Source organism: Strongylocentrotus purpuratus, unplaced genomic scaffold, assembly GCF_000002235.5.
Source record: "Strongylocentrotus purpuratus isolate Spur 01 unplaced genomic scaffold, Spur_5.0 spur5_scaffold_7, whole genome shotgun sequence".
Taxonomy (NCBI): Eukaryota; Metazoa; Echinodermata; class Echinoidea; order Camarodonta; family Strongylocentrotidae; genus Strongylocentrotus; species Strongylocentrotus purpuratus.
In genome coordinates, this window is record NW_022145613.1 from 16982673 (window position 1) to 17008096 (window position 25424).

At 36.4% G+C, this 25424-nt stretch overlaps 1 protein-coding gene across 1 annotated transcript; it reads right to left on the reverse strand.

The window, feature by feature from the left end:
• Positions 1-7824: 7824 nt before the first annotated feature.
• On the reverse strand, positions 7825-24230 carry LOC762899 (nose resistant to fluoxetine protein 6). The gene is made up of 16 exons (XM_001198703.4): positions 24008-24230; positions 22203-22455; positions 21519-21655; positions 20417-20504; positions 18814-18919; positions 17879-18063; positions 16302-16487; positions 15022-15115; positions 14313-14405; positions 13624-13795; positions 12489-12568; positions 11621-11722; positions 10374-10521; positions 9142-9328; positions 8555-8697; positions 7825-8137 (listed from the first exon to the last, which is right to left on the reverse strand). Exons 2-16 carry the CDS (start codon positions 22426-22428, stop codon positions 8033-8035), a joined length of 2052 nt encoding a protein of 683 aa, XP_001198703.3. The 5' UTR covers positions 22429-22455; positions 24008-24230; the 3' UTR covers positions 7825-8032.
• Positions 24231-25424: the final 1194 nt, after the last annotated feature.

Sequence of the window (25424 nt, forward strand, 5' to 3'; positions counted from 1 at the left end):
GAGAGGGAGAAATAGAGAGTGGGGAAGGGAGGGAGAGAGAATAAGGAAGGCAGCAGAGCGAACGAGAGAAAGAAACCGAAGAGAGAGAGAGAGAGAGAGAGAAACAAAATTAAAAAGAGAGAAAGAAGTGGTGAAGGGATAATGGAGCCCTGTGAAATAAGAAATTAGAAATTGTTTAAGAATGTAATTTCTAGAGAGAGATAATCATCACCATGCAGGAGAAACCTCTATCAAATTTTGACGTTTGCCTCTTGGAGCTCTGGCAAAGGGGTAAAAATAATATTCGTGTTTTTTTAATTGAAATATCTCTTAAGTTTAGTTTGAAGAAATTAATTTGGAACTCATTTTTCGACAACAGAATAATTTAGGGTTTTGAAACCAAGGGGGAGGGGGTATAGTTTGATAACACCGTGCATGTGAGGCTGAATTTTCGTGTAATAATCATGGAATTTATTTTGATCTTCTGCACATTCCATGACTGAAAAATCATATCAAATGGGATATCATTTTATAAAGTAATAAATCCAAATTTCTAATGATAATAGACATAGCGATGAGTATGCCATGACAAGAAAGATATAATCGATCATACTTAAACTTCTTTGAGTGGCCTAGGCTTAATATTTTCAATTATTTTCTCACTCAGAAATTCTACTTTCTGAAAAAATTCCGGTAAGTTCTGCTTAGTATACTTTCAGGAAAATCCAACCCTAATAGCAAACTACTCTAACAGAAAGAATAAAAGTCAGAGAAACAGACTGGTGAAAGTTTGAACGAATTAGGACAAGAAATAAGAAAAATTTAATAATAAACGTAGGGGCACTTTAAATTGTCTGAATCGGCAATGTCAATATGACGAAGTGCCAGATAACTTTCCTATTTGTTTCAAAATACGTAATTTATTTCAAACTTGCACCATTCTGTTTCTCTTATTTTTGTTTTTGCTTTAATGCAAATGAACGATTGCCCTTTAATGAATGAAAACAAATAAAACAAACAGAAAATAGACATTTCGCTTTTTATTCACCTGGCTAGGTTTACTAGCTACGTTTCTTTTTGGTATTTCTGAAACTAAACAACATCATGACTAACTACCAGACGCCGTTCGTTAATCCAAGAGACAAACACCATGGTTAAACGAAGAACTATGAAATTAATCATTTTAAAGATAAACAACAACTAAGAAAACGAAACGGGAAACGAAACAGGTACATATAAAATGAGTCTCAGACAAGTTCATAGAGTGATCGCTATTTTTAAATAAACCTCAAAGTCTAATTTTTCTTATTCTAATTCGCTCTTACCTATCTTCTGCCAGATCTCCAGCTTAGATCATTGATCATAAACCGCGATGCTATTTATTGTCTAGGGCAGGTATTCTCCGATGGATCGATGGAAATGTTTCGGGACGTCTGCCCAGCCACCGTGTCTTATCATCCGCATACCTCGAGCTCTTCGCGGTAAAGGGGAGTGTGAGGGACTTCCGATGGGGGCACATTGACGTCGGCTAAGGGCTGATGCTGAACCCTGTGAACTCTCACAAACCACTCCATCGATGACCACGCGAAACACCTCCAAGTAGAAACATCAACACCTGGTTCCACGTGTCAGCGATGAGCGATTATATCGGCCTAGTAATAGTATAGTAGTTGGTGGTTTATACACTTGACTGGAGATGCACATACCGTGGGTTTGATCCCCTGCCTGGCATTTATGTCTCTATAAGGAAGGCATTTTATCTTCAATGCTTCTCTTGACCCCGGTGTTAAATGGGTAGGCCCTACTCGGTGGGATGCGAAGGTCATTGTAGTCTGTTCAGCGTCGTGAGCGTCTGTAAAATGGCACCTGACTGAAATTAAGTTACTTTTGCCACTCTCCACCCAGGTGTGAAACGGTTAACGATAATAGATTATGAAAATATGAATACAAACATCCCAAGGGTATCTTGGCTTAAATGCCCCCACCCCCTCCTCAAAGTCCAACTATATCGGGGCCTAGAAACATTATCGTTGTTAATTCCTGTAAAACTATATTCAAAGCATTACATTATTATCACGGCGTTTTCTTTAAATTTAAGTACGACATGTTTTGTGTAAGCTTTCGCTTTAGCTTTTCACTTGTAAGACCCGGAATATTAGCACTCCTTCCTCCGTAATCATGAAAATAAACTTCTTACTCCTGCGCGCTGTTCAAAAATTTGCTTTGGATATTGGGGCTGAAGCGTTCTATGAAGGACTTCCGTTCGAGTTTAGTCTTCCCTAAGAAGCTCTCAAAGATTCCTCTCAGTTTCATCAAGCACGTAGCCTCTTCAAAGAAGATTATCTCACCTCACACGCTGACATTAATCAGACTAATTTTCCATAACGCAGTCTATCCTGTTCGCGTATAGTGCAAGTATATTGGATTTTGTTCTCTCTCGTGGGACCCCAGAAATATTTTCAGAAACTAGCCTTTTTAGTTATTCAACGTTGCGGGAATGAAAGATGAAAGAGAGATTCTGTTTCATGTTAACTGATTACAGATGTGACAAGGACATTCAAATGATAATCTATAGGCCTACTTAATTTCTCACTCCTAAATGAGGGCTAATTCTATTACCTCTTTATTCGTGTAATATGAAAGTAAATACCATAGCTGAATGATGGCATAAAATGGGTTAAATATTAGGGGGAGAGAGAGTGAGAGAGAAAGTGGGAGAGAAAGAGAGAGAGAGGGGGAAGGGGTGCGTGCGTGTATGTATGTGAGTGTGCCAAATAGAAAATGTTAGAAGACAGCGAGGGATGAAGAGAGAGAGAGAGGGAGAGAGAGGAGAAAGAGAGAGAGAAAGAGAGAGAGAGAGAGAAGGAAGAGAGAGAGAGAAGGAGAGAGAGAAAGAGAGAGAGAAAGAAAGAGAGAGAAGGAGAGAAAGAAAGAGAGAGAAAGAAAGAGAGAGGGAGAGAAAGAGAGAGAGGGAGAAAGAAAGAGAGAGAAAGAGAGAGAGAGAGAGAGAGAGAGAGAGAGAGAGAGAGAGAGAGAGAGAAGGAGTGGTGTTGGGAATTGAAGAGAGGTGCAGCGGATTCGGACAATTCTCAACCACACATGCCATGTCAAAGAGATATTGCAACTGACATTTTAGCGTTTCTGCATAACAATCATTCTTATCCAATAATAATGATAAATTGTGCATAAACGATATAGTTTTGGTTATGAATGTGAGTAGGCTATGTGAATGCTAAAAATCTTTACATTAAGACATTATTATTACAACGTGCATAACTGCAAGGCCTTTTGATACTAATATAACGTGTTGCGCATGTATAAATATCTTACACTTTTAGAGTAACTTTAATTCAAAGCGGCACACTTCGAATGAATCATTAAAACAGTGATAAACTGCGTGAATATAAATGTATATTTTGGACAAAGGGGCATCTCAATTTGCGTCTTGAAGTCCGGCAACTTAAAGTAATTAAAGTTGGGAAGAAACATTTTACTGGACCTTAAAGGAATTCATGCTTTGTGATGCACAATCATCAATTAGTTCATCCTCTTTCTCGGGGAAATTCTTCCTACCTATGATCACAAGAAAACAAGACAAACCAAAGCAAACCAATCAATTTATATATATGAAATATACGACTTTCCTTAGCCAAAAGAAATATGATAAGAGTTGTCTTATGTTAACGTCAAACGTAGATGGCGCTGGGCATGGTCACCAAGATCATACAATCAAGGCTTGGTCTACTCGATTTAAGTAGATGATATGTTGCTTGGTCGGGCAAGAGCACAGCGGAAGCATATGAAAAATATTGCTACCTTAACCCTATGATGGAGAATAGTGGAAGTATGTACTCGCATGCAACATTGCATGGTATCACTGATCAATGGAAGCAGGCCCAAATAATTGTTCTTTTGTCTAATAATCATGCTAATCCGTAATACATATACTTTAATTAATACATGTTCGTAGATTTATATTAAGAATTATACTGATTCCGTTCAATTACATTACATTTTCTGTTATGCCTATTACGTAATACTCAAACATTTTAGTTGAAGTTAATAGAATGTAACCAACCTGAAATAACTATGATAAAGAATTGTTTTATAAACTCTTTAGGCAGGTAGATCTTTCCTGCGCCACTTATCCTTTCGATTCTTTTCTTAAATTACCAGCCCTATTAATGTAAACTCATTTCTCATGCTCTTATACCTTCCACTCTACAATTATAAAACTAAATCTTATTATCTATGTCTTTTTCTCTCCCTTCCGTCCATTCTGCCTGTCTATTCTTCTTTATCTCTCCTCTGTGTGTGTGTGTGTGTGTGTGTGTGTGTGTGTGTGTGTCTCTCTCTCTCTCTCTCTCTCTCTCTCTCTCTCACCCTCTCTCCTATTGTCTGTCTCTCTTCTTCTCATGTGAGTCTCTCTCATAGAGATATATACTACTAACATTAAGTATATATCTCTATGGTCTCTCTCTCTCTCTCTCTCTCTCTCTCTCTGTATTCCTCTCCCTCTCTACTCTTGTCTGTCTCTGTCTATCTGTCTCTATAATCCCTCTCATGACATGTATTTCTGTCTGTCTGTCTCTCTCCGTCTCTGTCTCTCTCCTCTGCGTACCCATCTCTCCCTCTCCGCAGTCCCCCCCCCCCCCCCACCCCCTATGCCTCTCTTTTGATAGTTGAGACGCCATATAAAATTGGAAATCTATAAACAATGTCGTCAGGTATGTGTGATTTCATACCGAGAGTACCTTTACTTTTTTAAGTAAAAATCTACAAAAGGTCCTTTTTCATTCTTATCATAGATAAAACAGTTCTTTAGTTTCCATGATATATTTTCACATGTTCTCTCGTAAAAATAAGACATGTTCCATCAAAAGAATTGAGAAAGGGATACTTTATTGGGTACAACACAAATAAGAGATTTAGCAACGTAATATGGCGTCACACACCATCACCAAAATTTTGCTTTTCTGTGTAATTAATGATATCATAACAATCATCTTGGACCTGATGGAAGAACAGTCTTGTCTATGGCTAGACTGAACTGGGTGTCCTTCTGACTTCATTATTGTCTTCTTCTTATTTTTACATTGTACATTATGTTTGTATAAATGTTGATTTATATTATGTTGTAAATGTTTTGTATACTTATCTTGTTTTTATTGTGAATTCGGAGAATAAATAAATCAAATCGAATCAAAATCTACCTTCAAATTGTAACTTTCTTAATCTTTGTCCAATTTTTTTCCCCTGATTTCTTTCTTTAGCACTCAATGTGAAATGATTCATTCGCCTTTCATCTATTCAATTTCTCCCTACTACAACGATATCAATAAATGCAATATAAAATAACGAAATGTGTGGATATTTCACCTAATATATTTAGAAGTTTAAAAATCTGTATGAAGTCAACATATATATACATACATCATAATATTTAGTTCTTAAAACAGTTCTATCATGGACTTATACAATATTTCATTGTCTCTCCGTGACTATATTGTCGTAATTCTACAAGTTAAAAAACAGGTTTGCTCATTTTTCTGCATCACATTTGCAATTCCACAACTCTATGGTCAGATAGCAGCATTGGTGCCTCAATGAGAACAGTATTAATACTGATGAGGCTACCCTGGGTAAACAAGACATATTATTATAATTATCATGATCATTATTATTATCATTATTATTATTTATATATATTTTTTTTATTATTATTATTATTACCATTATTATTATTGTCATTATCGCATATTACCAATGACAGAGCAAATTAATGCATGATACAATGAATTATGAAATTTAAATTATGTGGTCTTACTTTGCCTAAAACTGACCTGTTTAACTTTCAAAACACATTACTGGAATAAAATCGTCATAAAACTTTAGTGCAAATACCGCACGATGTGAGTTGTAAAATATGAGTCATTAACGATTAAAAATAAGGTCAATAGTTTTACGAAACGATTAATAGCCTAATGGATATGTCTGTTAAGCTAATCATTCACAGAGGAGTTTTTATCAACACAGGACAAACTGGAGAATATCAAATTGAATACAAAATAGTTCGCTAGTTACTTATTGCATATTTTGGTCATATTTAACAAAGCAGTGATTTTTCTTCTTCTCCAAATAAGGTCTTTATTCAGTTTTTCTCAAAGCATAAAACAGTATAATCAAATGTACAAAATAATGGATACAATATGTTTGACAAACATAGGTACAATGGAAAACAAAATTTTAGGATTTAAAGAAGTTAAATAAGTAGTAAGTTTTATCAGATTGTTGTTTCGCAGCAAGCCGTAAAAATCTGATTTTCTAAGTAATTTTATAATTAATGAGTTTCCGAAGTAATCCAGATCTGGCTCGATTTGAATGCATAATAATGGATGTTAATTTTGAATTATAGTAGTATGGTCAAAATGCGTTTTGTACAGCCTAAAAATATAATACGATCCACCATTTCTACGCGCTTCCAAAATGCTTTGGAAATCCAAAAACGAACAGGCTTACATTTAAATTATAGGCCATCGGGTTAATCTTAGTTTGTGATATCACCAAGTCAATAACACAGGCCTCTTATAATTTGGAGTGGAAGGAGGAAGGTGCCTGTTTCTTGTCTCAAACGGATAAAATCAAATATTCCTTCAAAATACGGTGACTCTAAAGAGAGAGTGAAAATGAGATAAAGTGCTTATTTCAGCCATTACATTTGGAGGATATCGATGCAGACATAAATAATACAGAAAACATGTAATAACTATAGAAATACTAATGATGAAGAATAGTAAATTAGTAATTGCCAATTTCCATGTCAAACAATGTTCTTTCTTAATCTACTTGTAAATAGGCGTCGTCGAGATGCTGAGGGGGAATAGTTAGTTTGTCCCCTGACTCGTTGTACATGTCTCCTATAACTTGCATAAATAAATCAATGCACCAATCATTGACCATTATTGAGATTGAATTGAATATAAATAGCGTCAGTATCGTTCTTATTGTCCCATTACACTTACATAATTCCTAAAATCGATTGAGATGATGACATTCAAATAATAAGTAATTGCTCTAATTTTCAAATATAAATACAAGATGGGATTATACATATAAGGCAGCTTCAAGGTAGAGATTTCTAACGAGGGAATAATATTCCAATTTTCCGATTTTTGAATCGTCTGCACGATCTGTATCTTATCCTGATCGTGCAGGCGATCTCAAACACTGGGAGTTGTTATCACACAGTCACACCGCCAAATCGACTCCGAACGGACCGATGACATCGCCATTCACCGTAATGATTACAACAACAAAAAATATGTCGGCCTTCTTGGTACCACTGATACCCTTGTCACACCAACGAGACCGACACCAGACCGACATCAGAGCGATCGCACAATAACGTCACCCCTATGGCCAAGGATTAGTCTGTCTGTAATCGGTATATACTAGGGTCAATTTGGCGATGTGACTGTACTGACTAAGGTATCAGCCAATCCGCCAAAACGACTCCAAAACGACTCTTAATATAAAGGTAAAGACCAGTTATGGTCATGCGATTGCATTGTGAAAGAAACGTTGTGGAATCGATCAGAAAAGGTTGATCATCTAGCATATAAGTATTGGTGTGTACTGCAAGGTTCTGGAATCATCAAAATGATAAGAGATATGGCCCAGTCTTCGTTAAGTTACAAGCACTGTACACAGAAAGATGTATATGGGACTATACGCACACGTGCGCGACACATGCGTTTATCTCTCACAGACCATGTAGATAAACTAATTTACCAAATATATCAATTAGTAGGCGGTTTCCCGGCAACATTTTTATCATCATGTATTAGTCAAACATATTCTTTCACATGATTGGTAATAAGAGCTTCCATTTCATTTTTTGAAATTGGGGCGTTTTCAATACTGGTCTTTACCTTTAACTGACCTATGACTTGCCAATTCAAGGATCAGACTGTCAGTCTGGTACCGTTCTTGTCAGGTTGACTGAAGCGTTATAGCAAAATACTTTCTTAAGATGTATTTTTCTTAGAGGTATCTACATGATGAAGCCTTCCAAATTGGCCAGAGGTAACTCGAAACCCAGGGAGACGAGTAGCGAGACTAGATAGCTGAACACGCAACCTGATGTGAAGTAGTACGCCTAAGTTGGAGGGAAAAAACAGGAAACATTTTTGAGGGGTATTCTGATCATTGTTATTGCTAGATTTCCTAGACCATTATTATTGCCACATCGTCAACATAGCAAACATTATTATGAACAACCACTACCACCTTTACCGTCACAATATGTATATGGGTAGTGAGCACTATTTTGTAATAAATGTAAAAATACATATTTTGTCTAGGGGCCGGCCCCCCCCCCCCTGGATCCGCCACTGCCACAACAACCACCCCTGCTACAATCACCACCACCGCCATCATCACCACAACTAGCGCTTCAATCACCATATTCATCACCACAATAATCACCAGCACCATCATCAACACCACCAGCACCACCAACATCATCATCACCACCGGCACCACCAACATCATCATCTCGATTGGTCTAACTTACTATGTAGACTGCATTGAGGGAATAGGCGTGAGCCGTGTTGCCGACGAAGATATGCATGATCAGCGGATGGAAGAGGTAGGCACCGTACGTTAATCTGCAGAGGGGTATCCAAGCCTTCCAAGATAGGAAATCATTAATCCATCCTGTCGGAATTAATAAGAGGATCATCTAAATCAGATATCATTATCATTAAACTGCAAACCAGCCATTAATATCGCTAGCGTGACCTCAGTGAGGGGTGGGGGGGGGGGGGGTGGCTGACAATGCTACCATGACACTTTCGGGTGGAAGATTTGATGACGACAGAACAGAACAGACGGAACACTTAGTACATTGTAGAATGTGAATTCATTTTGAACATTGAACATTCTTTAGGACTGTATATTCTTCTTTTATTAATAATAAAATTGGTTAGAATCTTCAAATTGTGACAAAATGATACATCATTCTGAAGCTGAGAATCTCCTCTTTCAGAATCAGACCTCAACTATGGAATAAATTCCGGGTACTTTTTGGCGATTTGGTGGAGCCTGGTCACATTTTAGTTCCACCATCTTCAGATCTTGACCATAATTATTAATTCTCACCTCCGTAACCATAGTGACATGCAAAGATGACCCATGATAACGCGATAGCCCAAGCGAAGTGAGAGAACGCCATGTAGATAGCATTCTCAGCTGTACTAAGAGGACTACCATTAAACTCGCCGTACAGACCGTACACCACTGCCAAGCCCGTAGTTAAAGCACTCGCCCATCCAACAACTACCGCAATCTGCATAAAATGATGTGAAATGTCATTTAGGAATTACATCTAAGAAGTAAGTTGTTAATCTTGGTAATAAATTATTGCCTGTGATATCTATTGCATGAAATTCGCATCTTGTAGACTCCAAACAATTCCATTTCATCTGTTTCATGAATAGATTCATCTATTTATTTATTTACCTATTTATTTATTTATTCATTCATTCATTTATTTATTTAGCTATCTATCTATTTATCAATATATTGATTATTTATTCATTTATTCATCTATATTTTGATAAATTTGAAACGTGTTTTAACAAATGTTTCAAGGACCCCATTTTCAAAATCATTGGTTAATCCAGTAATTTTTGCAAAAGACGTTTAAAATTGTCTACAAATTCAGTCTGTTTGAGCATAACAGCGAGTTTATGAGTGGAAAAAGGAACAAGTCTCGTATTTTGGCCTAAGTGAGTTAGACCAAGGCCAGCAGCTTTGTTTCTCTTAGAAAGTTCTCTTTCATGTGTGAAAGATGGATCAAAATCTACCCCCCTCGGTATAGTCCTTCCAAATGAACAAAATCTGCCGTCCGTCCGTGAAAGAAAATGAATGAAGATTTTGTTTTCTCTTGATAAAATCAAAAGTTCTTTCGAAGTACTTGGGCTCTTCTTTCTCTCGTGTATTGAATTAAACTAAAATGTCTCAGTAGAATTCTGATCACTAATAAAATACGTAGTACGTTGGTGTATAATTCCCGTAGTACTCGGATTCATATGATAATCAATATGAAAAAGAAACTAACACATTCTTAAAGAAAGAGGTGCCCCGATGAAAAAAATCTTTCAATTCAATTAAATTTTATTTCCACAAATGCCGATAATACATGGATAAACCATATATGAAAATAAAATAACAAAAGCAAATACGGAGAGGGTAGTAAAAAAAAAAAGAAGACTTGTCATGGACTACCCCTCTAACAAAGAAATATAAAAGAAAGAATAATCACAGATGATATAGATTTAAAAATAACGAATGCTAATGGAAAATTACGATGTATTTCGATGCTATATTACCTTATTGATTCGAATTCTTTTCCCTCTCCATGAGTGAAATGCGTATCCTAGGACGATGCCCACCAAGTATGGTGTTATACGGCAATACGGTTTGTCGTAGACCGTGGAGATTATATCTTTTCCATTGTGATCACTCATTCCAAAACCCCTTCAGGAAACGTAAGAAGAACGAAACGAGAAGAATAAAAACGAGGAAGTCCGATTACAGTTCAATAAACTTTGAAACCTGTTTGGGATCAGAGGATTTTTGGCATGAGACCGGTGGGGCTTCACACTCCGGTACTCTCTGTGTCGTTAGCATGATTCATTTGAATATATAACTATTCTTTTATATTATATATATATATATATATATATATATATATATCTTTTTGTTGTTGTTGTTTTTGTTGCTCTGGTGATCTTCTCCTATCAAGCCCTTTGGGCTTTTTTCGGGACACCCTTTTCTTTCATTTCTTTGTATTTATTTGTATTACTAGCTCATTATGTATGTATTACTCTGTTATCAAATACATTGATGTAAACGTGAAATAATGCATGGCATACTGTTAACTTTAAAAAAAAATAGTTTAGATATTGGAAGAAAAAAATGAGAGCTATAATACTCTCTCAATCAATTAAAAAATCGCCGTGTTGAGAATCCACTTTTTAAGGTATGATCCCAAGAATGAGGGAATTAATGCATGGTGTAGCTGTACCCCATGCATGGGAGCTCCGATCACATTGCAAAGCAATACATGAATATTATAACATCTATTTCTACAGGAAAAAAATCTTCAGGGCGCAGAGAGTATATACAAAGCAAGGTGATAAAAGAATACTGTTTTTCTAAGCTTTGAGGAGCAAGACAAAACAAATCACTTTTGCTTGGTTCTTGACTCAAAGGCTTTGAACTTGCAGTTTTCAAAAGCAACGGGTTATTGAGTGAGGATCGACTTCACTATTTGATTTCAGATCACACTATAATTTTCTTAAAATATTACTCATTACATTGAGAGGAATACTGTTTTCCTATATATGCTTTGAGGAGCAAAACGAAAAGGGGAGCGTCGCAAGAGAAAATCGCTAAAATTGCACGTTTGCCTTTTCTTGACTCAAAGGCTTGGAATATTCAGTTTTCAAAAGCACCGGTTTATTGATTAGAGACTCAACTTTTTTTAATTTGATTTCAGATCAATAAATACATAATTTTTTCTTAAGATATTACTCTACAAATATTCCGAGGACTATGGAATTGTATTTCTTACATGAGAGCGACTTTGAAGTCGTTGACGACCATTAGTCCAATAGTTGTTGCGAAACTCGCTATACACAGACCCGCGATGATGATCATTCCAACTACAGGTTTCCTGCAAAAACAGAAATATCAATTATCCTTAAAAATAAAATAACAATTTTTTAAAGTTAGTTTTATAGATTATGCATAAATATATTCAAATCTTGTTGTTTCAACTACAGCTAACAGCTTTAAATTTGACGTTCTTTGTGATTTTCATAACTCAAGAATAAAAGATGGGCTGGTTGAGTTTGGGCCTTTGTTGAATAATTATGTATTGAAGCTAAGATACGTCACATTCTCAAAAAACATAAATCAAGACAAATCAATTTTCACATACTTAAACAATTAGAAAAATTTGTGAGGGTATGAATAATTTATTTCTTATTGATGTTAATCAATATCCATGCAAGTATCAAATCAATTCGATTAGATTGCAACTAAAAGTTGATATCATAGTCGTATGGAGTAATTTTCGATGATCTTTTTTAATAAACCATTTTTAGCAATCTACTTATCTATGGACCTCTCCGTTACGGGACCACTGCTGCTCTACCACTGCGCCACTACGCCTCACTATAGAGTAAGTATAGTGTATGTTTGCAATCGTTGGGGAGTGCGACCAATTTGGATCAATCGCAACTCTTTATATAACAGGCATGGGTTTGGTGCCATGATACAACAGAACTACGAAGTTGTAAACCATCACGAGACTCCTAATAAATTGCGTTACTGGTGAATTAATGATATTATTACAATTTGTTATTTTCAGTTTTCTTTACTGATAACTACAACTACCAACTACCACCACCAACAACAGCCATGATACACGTACTAACCTGAACAATGATACGAGAAAGATGGGACTGATGATGTAGAATTGCATGTCATTAGCCAAATACCACACCCAGTAAATACACTGTTGGTCAAATGAGAAACGTTTACACTTGTCAAAGGATGCAGTACAATAAAATTACAATCATTGTAGTATAAAATCAATCTAAGCCATTTGTAATAACGCGTATGATATTTCAAAGTGTGTCTTTATGCGTGGTACAATTTATGTAAAGTGGGTTTAATTCGATTAAAAGAAGATAATGTTAGTCACTGATGTTACGAGAAATTGAATACATTAGTAGTAAACAAAAATTGTCAGTTTTGTTTTCAGTAAAATACATCTTAAGCTAAGTTATCAGCTTCTATTTTAAACAATGTATTTTCTCTGTTTCTTTTAAAGCTTCAACAAACAACGATATTTGTGAGTATGACCTTTCTTATATATACTAGAAAATGGCGATGATCCTACTCCTACTGTAAGTAAATAATAATAATAATATGTACACTATCTCCTAAAAAATCAGATAATTTTAATAATTATGCCATACGCTAAATATAACACGACTGCATAAACATCACATAAACATCCTAAATTTTTAGAGGTAATTTCCATCGCCCTATCCATCACCTAGCTACTGATTGATGCGAACATTACAGATGTATTATGTAATCTGAACATGATTTAGAATTAGATGTAGTAATAAGGATAATAATAATAATAGTCCACTCCAAATTTTATTACACCGAAACGGAAATTCTTTTGTCCAATTGATCGTGAGCCCCGGCAGCCACTGAGCAGCGCCAGATCGACGTTGCTCTATCCCTTATTGTTGAACGCCAAACAAGGTAGCAACAACTCCCATCTTTTAACGTCTTTTGGTATGATGCGGCCGGAGTTCGAACCCACGACCTCCCGGTTGTGAGACGGACGCTCTACTGACTGAGCCAACACTCCGATGTACAATAAAAGTATTGTACTGCATATCAGTTGATATCTCGAAAGTCTTTGCGATCTAGTAATTTAATTTTCAGCCGAATTTCCCGCACTAATACACATCCATACAAACCGATAACGGTATATTTTTAAATTTCAACCGTAAAACGTTTTCTTCTTTTTACAACAAGATTTTTTCTTACCCCTTCTGGTACGCTTTTCGGATAGAAATTGTTGATGTAGAGTAGGTTGGTCCACCAGTATTTGTCACAGTTGAAGGTGTAGTGGGCGCTGTTTGCCCACAGGGGTCCCTCTCCCATGTACGGACGGAGGTAGAGGGCGAACAACATGGCGGCCCCAAGACCGGGTAGTAATCTATATATTATATAGGGCAGGAACAAATCACGCGAGCAATTATAGCACTTTAGAGCAGAGGCAGAGAGAGAGAATGACTGAGGAGGGAAGGGAGTGGGAAAGAGGGAGAGAGAGAGAGAGAGAGAGAGAGAGAAAGAGAGAGAAAGAGAGAGAGAGAGAGAAAGAATGAAAGGAGGAGAGAGAAATAAAGAAGGAAAGAGAGAGAGAGAGAGAATGAGAGAGAAAAGGATATATAAAGAGAGAGGGGGAAGTGAGTATAGAGAGAAGACCAATAAATAAAACATCGCAAAATGGTATATGAAATTATGAATACGCCTAATATAAAAGTAAAATAACAGAATCTTCTAACAATAGGCATACATCTCAAGTTCTTCAGTGTAAATAATTAGCCGTCAATCTTAACCCCCCCCCCCCCAAAAAAAAAGGTACCAGGATATATTTGGAGATAAAGATTTTCCGTCGACATCGACGAAACCGACGATCGTCACCATCCACGACTTCGTATAATGATACTCACCTCCAGTACCGATGGAAGTAGAACATTGCCCACGGTATTCGACCATCAGATCGTGACATACGACCCAGGGTGATGTACGTCAACAACAAGCCGCTGATGAAAACAAAGAATATTCAAATATTGTTTAGTATTCTTTCAGTGCACTTCAATGTATACGACGTATAGTTAACACTTATTCGTCACCGATAATTCATCCAATGCTGACAATAATGTATACTTATTGGTTTAGAAGTGAGTGACTGCAAACACATTTGAGATGATTAAGCCTTTCAGATAACAATTTTTTTCTTCTCATTCTTCTCTTCTGTCAATCCCATTTTCTCAAAAACTATTTTTACATCAATATTTCTGATGCATACGTCCTGCAGAAATTGTTTAGGCTAACGACCCTAAATGCTAGCATCTTGTTTTTTATTCTACCTTTCTTTGTCAAACATAAAGTCCTTCATTTTGTAGCTTATATTGTTTATGATTTGAGAAAAAAAGAATAAAAACTTTAGTTGAAAGAAAAGTAACTTTCCTCGCCAAGTAGTGCATCTTAATGCTTTCACACTATGACTGAAACAGCTAACAAAGGGAACAAATAAACATTATGCGCGACACATTTTCAATCAATCACAATCTTTTTCTATCCGGAAAAGAATGTTCTGACTGAAAATATCTGTAGTAAGAGTAAAACAAAAAAATGTTTAGAAGTTCGGGGTCTTACCTGAGAACAAAGAATGAATCGACAGATGGAAAAGCATTCAAGATTGCCTGCGCGGGAAATGACTTTAGAAAATCTAGTCCAAATATACCGTCCCCTATCGAAAAATGAAAATAATATAATTATGATAGTACAATACACTGGAAAACTGACATAGCTTTCAAACTTTTCGTTGTTTCACGTTCCCAGATTGTGTACAAGATTTGAGTCATAAGGATGAATATATCTTAAAGTTTCATGAATCAAGAACTTAGATTTATTTTTTCATGAACAAGAAAAGTTTTGGGTTTAAACAAAAAAACATATCTTAAAGGTACTATGTCCCCTTTCCAGGCAAAAAAAAAATGAAAAGGTAAATTTCCAACTGCAATGGAAAGATAAATAATAATAATAACAATATTTATAAAGCGCAACGAAAGGGCTTGATAATGTCTTTCTGTGGGAAAATACCGACCGTTAGTTGTCGAATCGAATTTAGGGATTGCAGTCCTTTTAATAAATAGTTTGATTTTCAGACCCATGTACCGAATGGTCGTACGTTTTGTGCTGCGCAAAGATTCAATCAGTTTAATTTTGGGCATTACAAGAAGTGTGCTATTGATTTAAATGGCCATGTACCCTTTACAGCTTATGCTATTAAGTTATTACCAACGAAAAAAAGTCAGTCAGTCACTCAATTTAGTGTCTGACAGTGAAGTCTAGAAAGTAAACGGGTTTCCTTGCATAATTTGAATAATAGGACACTGCTAACATTTAAATTTCACAGATAGGACATACGTGACATATTCCTAATTCCTGCAAAGTTCTACAGAATTTGATGATGGCTGCAAAAGGGATAAGCTACCTTTAAGGGACACTTAGGGATACGGAAGAACAGGCAAAGCAAAGCCCAAATGGTTACGATATGAAAATGAGACTAAATAGCGCGATGTTAAGATAAATAAAAACAGGATATAGGGGGGAAAACATTTTGAAGGAGCGAAGGTATAATGATATGTATATATATTTATAAAGAGAGAGAGAGAGAGAGAGAGAGAGAGAGAGAGAGAGAAAGAGAGAGAGAGGTGGGGGGGGGGGGGTATCGAATACATTTAAACATGATATGTGAATTAACCAAATAATTTCATTAAATCTATTCACGATAATAAATGAAATTACCTTCTTGACAGCCCTACAATTGATAGTTTCAGAAAGAAAAGGTCACAGTTATAAGTTCTAGTTATTTTTTAAGATAGCGTTTTCCAGATAAGTTTCATGTTGAGCATTCATGAAAGAAAACTTACAAGTCGCTCCGAAGACTTGGTAAACGAGCATGAGGGTGTGACCTAAGATGACCCAGGTCATGCTTATAACCCGGATGCCATTCAAGCACAGCATGTTGCCACCTTTGGTATCTGTCTTGAGGATCTGCTTCAGGTTACGGGTAAAGGAGAAGCAGAGGAGGAATCGCGCGCAACATCCCTCGCGATCTGAAATGTAAAAAGAGATGGGTGAGTTTGGGTAAAGGTAAAAATCATTTACGAGCCTTCTCATTTTTTTAAATTCCCATCTTAAAGCACCTCTGCACTAGTTTAGCATGGAGGGATTAGACCTCCCTGCAAGGTCACTGACAGGTGGTTTTCTCATAAATTAGGGTACCTCTTAGGCATTGTTGGCTGTATGAGGGCGCAAGTACGTAGTGCAGTGGGGCTTCAAATGTAAATGGTTTTCCATTTCTAGATTAATTCATATTGTCAATGGTTTCCCGCTTTAAGATTTCTAGATTAACTTCTATTGTTAATGGTTTCCCCTTTCAAGATTTCTAGGTTAAATTCTAATGTCATTATAAATTTGCAATTTGTTTACACCTTTTTCCTGAAGTGTATTTTACTTGGATCTGTGTTTGTTTCCTCTTTATGTAATTTGTACATGTTTTTAAAATATGCAAATTCAGGAACAATTCAACCGTAAAGGTTGCGAGCATTGAAGAAAATAAATCTTGAATCTTGGATCCTGTAAAAAGAAGAGGTTTGCGTTCTCGTTACGGGAAAAGCAGTTTTGAGAGCTTTCTCATCGATTTTTTAAACTTGTTAAAATGGAAGTGGAAGAATATCATAGTTGCAATGTCAGATAAAATGGATTGCTCCTGTAATATGCCATCTTAATTATTACAAAAAGATCAAAACTTCGGGCGACGTTTTTATTCCGCATAATGTGTGTAGGCCTATTCACATACCGATTACTATACCCTAACATGTGTGTGGAGTGCGCTTTTATTTTAGTTACCAACTTGCAAACATTACCGTTCACATATATTTGTCATCAACATTTCCCATTTGTACTTCAAGACATCTTCTTTAACAATGCAATGACAAGACCAGTACTCATCTGTTACTATAGCTGAGTCATCACCAGATTATTTAGAGTTCGAATCCCATTCACCCCCCCCCCTCCCCCGTCATGTGTGACGTGATCATCAGTTTACTATATAAAATGAATCTTCCTCTATGTTGTTCGACAGGTACCATAAGTTTGTTGCAAAATGGGAAAATAAATTATATTCCACCATGTGGCAATCCATGAAAATATACTTTTTGTTCATTTTCGTTTTCTCTAAGTAAGGACAGGTTCTAAGTCTGTTTGTCTGTCTGCCATTCTCTTTCTCCCCCCCCCCTCTCTCCCTCTCTCTCCCCCCTCTCTCTCTCTCTCTCTCTCTCTCTCTCTTTCTCGCTTCCTCTCCCTCTCGCACACACCCACGCGTACACACAGACAAACATTATTTTCTCCCCTTGTTTGTTCACTCCCTACGTCACTTGCTTGTGTCCCTTCCCTTACTTTCATAATCCACGCACAATATACTCCAAACAATACGAGTATATACCTTCCTTTTGTTGCTTCCCCGGTATTTTAGACGCCCCGTAGCCGTTTTGTTTGCTGTCGTGACGCAGCAATAATAGGGCTTCGGAATCTTCGAGGGTATCTTCTTTCTTCTTCTTCTGTCTGTCTAGATGGACCTCGAACAGAGCTCCAGTTATCATCAGCAAGGCAGTCACGCAACACAGGATCCTTCGTGTACGGATAAGAAATTAATAATTACCTTCTTATTTATAGATAAGACCAATAAATATTGGATCAATCACTTGGAATAATTTCCAATTAGTAGGCCTATACCGTTACTCACTAGGGGATTTATTAAGGGGGTATCATGGCACCCCCCTCCCACTCAGTGTTATTTAGGGTACGCGTATGCATGTTCCCTTCCTTTGAAAGCACCCCAATTTAGTCCGGTGTTAGTACGGGCCGATTTTGTGTGTATTACGAGCCGGACTTTGTTGCCTGAAAAGTACCCCTTTACCGGAGATTTTGGAAACATGAATGCAGTCCCTCTGCCCCTTGTATTGTGAATATTCCTTTCCTTAACTTCTTCAAGGTTGATTTGCTGTTTGACTTGACGTCACGGATCACACCATACATCATCAAGAAGGAGTTCAAACTAGACTAGTCTTCATAAGTCAATATAAAATCTGTCATGATAAAAATAAACTCCATAATTAATATCATGACCCCCCCCCCCCCCTCCTTCGTCCCTGGTAAGTGAAATGATGCTTTTGAATCATTATCTTATTATTCAAAATAAAAACAACAACAAAAGACCACTTGGTTTACCGACATGGAAATAATACAAACAGTTATGGATTTCCGGATAAAACTTTCGAATGGTGTGTGACCCCCTCCTCCCCCCTCCCTCAACCTCCGGCCCCCAACCCTGAGACGCACATACGTGAATATATCTGTATCATTATATTCAGTACTTACACCGTGCAGTAGAATCCAGCATCATATGGACGCGCTGGAAATGTCGCACATTGGACTTTTCTTACTTCCGGATTCAGAGTGTTCAATTCATCATACTCTAATCGATCTGCGTGACGAAAAAATAAGAAAAAATAAAACCTGTACTAAAGTTGGACAAATATGACCTGAAGAACGATAGCACAATCCTGCAGGGACATTGTCAAAACACTAATGTACATCCCATTATAATGATATGACTGCAGGGCCCTCACGTAGAACAGTATAAATACTGATGACACAAGTTGGCGGAGAATATATTTTTTATTGTAATTTTGATATTAAATATTTAAACATTGAAGTGTCAAACTGGTTTAGTGAAATTCTAGAAACATGGTGTCTTTTGAAAAGATTTTTAAAAAGATATCAAGATTTTTAAAAAAAGAAGAAGAGATGAATCAATACTGATGAGACCACCCTGCATGGGTGAATAAGACATGTTATTATTATTATTTATTATTACTATTACATAAATCATGTTCATGAATAAGTTAGTGTATAATGTTTCCATGTTCCGGAAGGTAATGGGCGGGGTTATTGGAATCGCTTAAGGCTTGTTTTTCGAAAATCTATGCGATCATTTTTTTCTCTTTTCCAAACATTAACCCCCCAAAATGAATGCTGGTATGATTATCACGTAGAACTACTTCATATAAATTGGCTCAATAACTATACCCCCACCCGAATGATCCTTGATTCCTTTACACAATATCTTGTTTTTGTCCCTGAAATGGCAAATCAAACATAATGGCCCGAATTCACAAAGCAAGGTTTGAGCTCAGACCAAGGTTTGAGCTCAAACCTCCTTTTGTTTCGCCAAACCTCCTTTTGTTATTTACAAACCAGGTTTGGCGAAACAAAAGGAGGTTTGAGCTCAAACCTTGGTCTGAGCTCAAACCTTGCTTTGTGAATTCGGGCCAATAGGATGCAAGGTGGTTAAGCTTTAAACCAACATGAAGAGATAATCAATAGGTGTTATGACTTAGTTCTGTTACTACATTACAATTCCGCCTTGAATAGGAATACACAGATATAAGTAAGTTGAGTGTACATGCATGGTTGTAAGGCAACACATTTTATAAATTTCAATATACTTTCATTGAAATTCCACGAAATTATTACGAAAGCATATTCTATTAAATGATTGCAGCTGTGATTAAAGAACTCATAAAATTAATACATATCAACGTTTAAAAATCATGTTTTGTATGTATTAAGTTTTGTTTTGTGTTTTGTAGAAAGAACCCTTACACTTTAAGGTCTGCTATGAAACAAAACAAAGCCGTTATAATAATGTCTTTGGAGATATAAGAGATACCCAGTCGTCATTTTGATTCTGCATAATCTTTGTTCAAATTTATAATTATCTGTTTGGTTTTAAGCGAGAAATAAAGCGAAACCAAACTATTTATTGACGGGGCTAATTTATGATAAAGACAAGAAAAAGAATGAAAAAACAATGCACGAAATGTCGCATATAATTAACAAACAAAAAATGGGTAATCGCGCAGGGTAACTCATTTAAAGTCATAATACCACAATGGACCTAAACAAGATTACAACTTACTAATGATTTCAGTCATAGAATTAGCAACATCCGTCTCTCCGCATTCACTGGGTAGACAGAGGCCCCATTTCATCAAGGGTGGTATGATCTACATGTATACAGTATGTGGAATAATGAGAGAGAGGAAGAGACAGAGAGAGAGAGGGATATATAATGATAATGATGATAACAATAATGAGGGGAGAGAAACAAATAGAGGAGAGAGAAAGGAAGAGAAAAGATAGAGAGAGAGAGAGAGAGAGAGAGAGACAGACAGAGAGAGACAGAGAGAGATGAAAGTGAGAGAGAGAGACAGACAGACAGAAAGAGAGAGATGATCATGAAAGAGGGGGAGAGAGAGATTTAGATTTTTAAAAAATGAGGGATATTGATATTATATGGAAATTATAGAATGAAGAGTCATACAGATGTGACATTTATTATTAAATATTAAACTCCTTACGTTGGTAGCGTAAGAAAACAATTGTCACTTTTCCGCGAAAACATTGATTTACAGTGAATTATTCACATCTGTAAATATGTATTATTGTCTACTCATGCACCACCAAAAATAATCGTCATTTTTACCTGGATAGTTAGTGGTTGACCGTATAATGATTTCGAGATTTAAAGGTCGATGGCATCACAAGTACTGTTTGAGACAGCGATCTGAAGATTGTATTATGATATTGCAAAACAGATAATAAATGGGTAGAAAGCATTATCAAATAATTTCCCCCGAATATTGAATTAACGCTATTATTTCTCAAAGAAGGAGGGGGAAATGAATAGTCTACAACATTCTGCATCGCAGAGGATGAATCTTATCTCGACACTACCACTTTCGACCGCCCTCACCCCCCCCCCCCCCATTCCTACTTACGACAACCTAGTCAAAATGGGCCTCGGAAGCGTTGGGGTAAGACACCCCCTTAAAAATTGTTGGCGCAAAATTGGAATTGCCATAAACTTGTTGGAAAATCGTAAAAATCGATGCCCCCCCTTACTTTTCTTTTTTTGATCTAAAAACACTCCTGCTAACTAAAAATTCGGACAGACACCCCTCCATTTAAAATCGTATAGCGACGCCTAAAGGACAAACATGAAAGGATGGGTTACTCACCCCAGTTGACATGTTTAGTCTGAGAACGGTGGTGCAGAAATGGAAGTCTTCGAGACTCTTACATTCGGGCCAGTGACCCAGCCAAGCTAGGTTGCCCACCAAGAACCCAGGCTCAGGCTTGCCGCAAGCATCCAATGCTATACACCATAGAAGAAAAGAAAAAAGAAAACGAAATTAATTTAAGGGGACTTCTTGAAGCAAAGCAGACAATAACTGATTGCTGACAGCAACAGACACAAATTTTCAATGCAAAAATTGAATAAAATGAATCATTAAATACGTGTATTAAAAGAAAAAATAATGAAAAAAAAAGGTTTTGTCTAACTTATTATTCTTCTTTGATATGTATTTTCCTATCGAAAATAATATCGACTTGAGGTGAGATTCCTATGTATATTGGTGATATAAAGATGAATAAACAGGCCCATTCACTTTTAAATGTAATTATATAAAATGTCATTTGCACGCGATGCGTCATTTGGACTGCGTTAATAACTTCGCTGCTAAAGAAATTAATGCTTGCGCCGCCAGTGATTCAACGCGATGTTGGACCATACGTTCTGCATTAACTTGCTGTGTAATTTCACTCTCACACGGTGCGTCAAAGACTGCGCCATTCGTTGACGCAACCCTACGTCAGTAAAATGACGCTTCGTGTAAAACGAGAATTAAGGGATTAATTACCTAATGTAGCTTCATAGGATCGCTTGTCACTGAACATGCGGGCCAGGGCGGCGTCACAAGCGACCGAGATACTGATGTTCTTGAACAGGTCTGGTGGAAGCGTGAAGTCGGGAAGGCGATCGGGGATCCGGTCTGGGAGGTCATCGGGGAGATCGAAGTCCGGCCACGAAGACGACGTCGAAATCATCCCCGTTAAGAAGAGAATGGTGATCCAAACGGCCATCATCTCGACGTTCGGAACTCACACCGAGATCTGTGATAATTATGTCGATATATCGGAAAAATAAGGGCGTTTGTACCATAAGAAATAAAATGTTCTTCTTGAGTCAGACTAAGAAACAGAATTAGAAAATGTTATTACATTTTAACTATTTAATCTGAATTTATTTACCTAAGAAAATAGCCTTTTGCGTTACCTATTGAATGTATGAACATGATAATAACGTATTACGTAATCCAAACATGATTATTTGAATAGGTGTGATTGTGTGAAATCAATTGTTGTGAAATTATACTGATCAGTACTTGGCCGTCTACAAGACTCTTGTACTATTTTACAATCAAAGTTAGCACAACATCTCGTACAAAGAGAAACATCATATTCAGGCCTTTTAAATTAGAATTTAAAAAGTATTAAATGACTGAATTCAGCGTTTACCTAAGCTTCGGCAATCATCCAACCTTCATGTACTTGCAAACTTGATATTAAAAAGTACGAGCTCTAGCCTACAGGTGTTGCACAAACAGGAGATAGAACGAAAAATAGCTAGGAGCGTGTATAGTATCAATAGATGAAGCAGATAAACGGTATGTTTCTTTTTACATTTCCGTTGCTGAGTTTTGGGCCAGTCGCCAGTGTCTAGACAATAAAACAACAAAGTATTCGTGAAAACATAATTCTTATCAATATGAACGGTCCTTCTGCATTATTACGTATCTTATCTGTTTGACAATCTAAAGTCAAGAACGGCAAGCAAACGTTGTACCGTAACCTTCACCGGATATACTCTGACTGTTGTTGATGTTTTCTTAATTTTTAAACAGTCTTAATTAATAGCCAGGATGTTAGAGGCACAATGACCTCAAATCCAACGTTCATGGTTAGTCTCGACTTGACTAATAGAGTATTTACTTTATTATGCAGTCATTTAATCAAATATACTGATGTTATCTTTCATGCTTTATGTACGTCATCTTATCTATCACGTTTGACCTTGAGAGCACAGCTTTAGGAAAAACCTATGTTCCTACTTACAATCTACATGATTATGGAGAGTATTATGACAATAATAAATGACAAAAAAACTGATCGAGATGTCGTTTATGACTACTTGTTATCATTCTGAATCAGATGGATCAAGGGGAGACTGTTCGTCATTCCCATCCCATGTTTTACATTTTTAAAATTTAGTATTAAGATACAACATTCCATTCTCTTTTATCAGTTACGAACAACATAAGGAAAACAAACTAATAAAAATATGACTATATATACATATTTGTAATACTTCTACTTTATATTATTTCTGGTTCATCAGAGTCCGTACGTTCTCTTCAATTCTTTTTCCTAATTGGCCTAATCAAGTTTCGCCATCACCTTAATTCTGATCTCATACTATTATCTTATTCATCATAATTCTCTCATCTTTGTCTTCCGCGTTCCCCACCTTTAATTTTTTTCTTATCCACCGTTATTATAATAACTTTGTCCTTTTTTAAAATCGTTTTTATAATTTCTCTTTTATTTTCCTTACGTGTTTCTTTCTTCCGATGTGTCAATTAAGATGATTTAATTAAAAACTTACCATTAAAAGAAGTAATGAGCCTCAAAAACTGTTAAACGAATCTTGCAGATCTGTCCATGCATTGAATCATGCTAGTATATATCCAAGGAGCCTGATCGGTTATACAGCATTCCGTTTGGTAAAGTGATCGACTGTACTGGAAGTTGGCTTCAATGTTTGTCTGTATTTTAGTTGCAGCCTCCAGTTAGCACACACCATTGTTTGCTATAAGTAAGTAAATAGGTCTACAAGAGCGTACATCTTTGCTCATGCAGACCGCTAGGACATTCTTCTATTACGCAAGACAATTATGACGTCATCGTCGGTTCGATATCACTATGAATATGACGGACAAAGAAAGCGGACAAAATATACAGCTCCTCAGGTAGATAAAGGAACTGCTATTATGTAAAAATGTGAGAACAGGTGAATATGCATGTGACACCTGTTCTACACATTTTTACATAATAGCAGTGAAGGGATGTTCCTTTGTCTACGTGAGGAAGAACTGTATATTTTGTACGCTTTCTTTGTCAGTCATATTCATAGTGTATAAACGCCAACAAATCAATATGATAGTGCTTTTCAAAAATTAGCGTATACACCCTGGATTTTGAGAGGTGGTTTCGCTTAAACGTGTTTGTACCAGATAATGACCTTTTATGTGCACTAAGCCTCGAGCAAAATGTGCTAGCTACAAGTTTGGCCTCACAATACAGTGCGTCCCAGAAAAAACGAAACCTAGAATTATTGATGTTTTATCATAACTTAATCACAACTATAATTAATAAATGACACATATTTGTTAAGCTTGTATCCTCCTCCTTCATTTTAAACTAACAGAACTATTTATTCCTGACTCATTTTTTTTCCTAATTGAGGTGTCAAATGAAAGGGCAGAAAATGAACTTTCTATAAATGTGATTTTCTCTTTAAAATTCAGAAACCGTTCGCCAAATGATTTTTTGGGGCCCTTTCTTCCTCCTGAAATACCCTCATGCAAGTGTTTAACCTTATTTAAAAGAAAATTGAAGCAGCATCTTATATCTAAATATCATTAATTCTTGTACCCATATTCATATTATACAGCATTGCCTATAACTGTTTTCAAACCTATGATTTTGTAATCGGATTATTTCCATTTGTATGACCTGCCATGAACGATGTCCATGTCATGTTTTGTCCTGTATGTTTCTTTTTTTTAAAGTTTTTTTTTTTGTATATGTAAATCTCTTAACTACTGTTCGGGGAACTATGCCTCTATAAGGCCATTTGGCCTTATTTGTTAGTTCCCTATTTTCTTTTTCTTATATATTGCAAATGCTTTTCATTGTAATATATCTTTGTATGGTTTTTATTGAAAATGGAAATGAATAAAATGAATTGAATTGAGTTGAATCACTCACACGTGAAATATGCATCATACACTGTCGCTCAT

What these genes read in the sequence shown, in the direction of transcription:
- LOC762899 (XM_001198703.4), bottom strand. Translation starts at nt 22,428, where the DNA reads ATGATGGCCGTTTGGATCACCATTCTCTTCTTAACGGGGATGATTTCG. An exon ending in GACTAAACATGTCAACTGGG is followed by an intron (nt 20,505 to 21,518) that starts GTGAGTAACCCA and finishes GTATACATGTAG; the next exon opens with ATCATACCACCCTTGATGAA. An exon ending in CGAAAAGCGTACCAGAAGGG is followed by an intron (nt 12,569 to 13,623) that starts GTAAGAAAAAAT and finishes TTTGACCAACAG; the next exon opens with TGTATTTACTGGGTGTGGTA.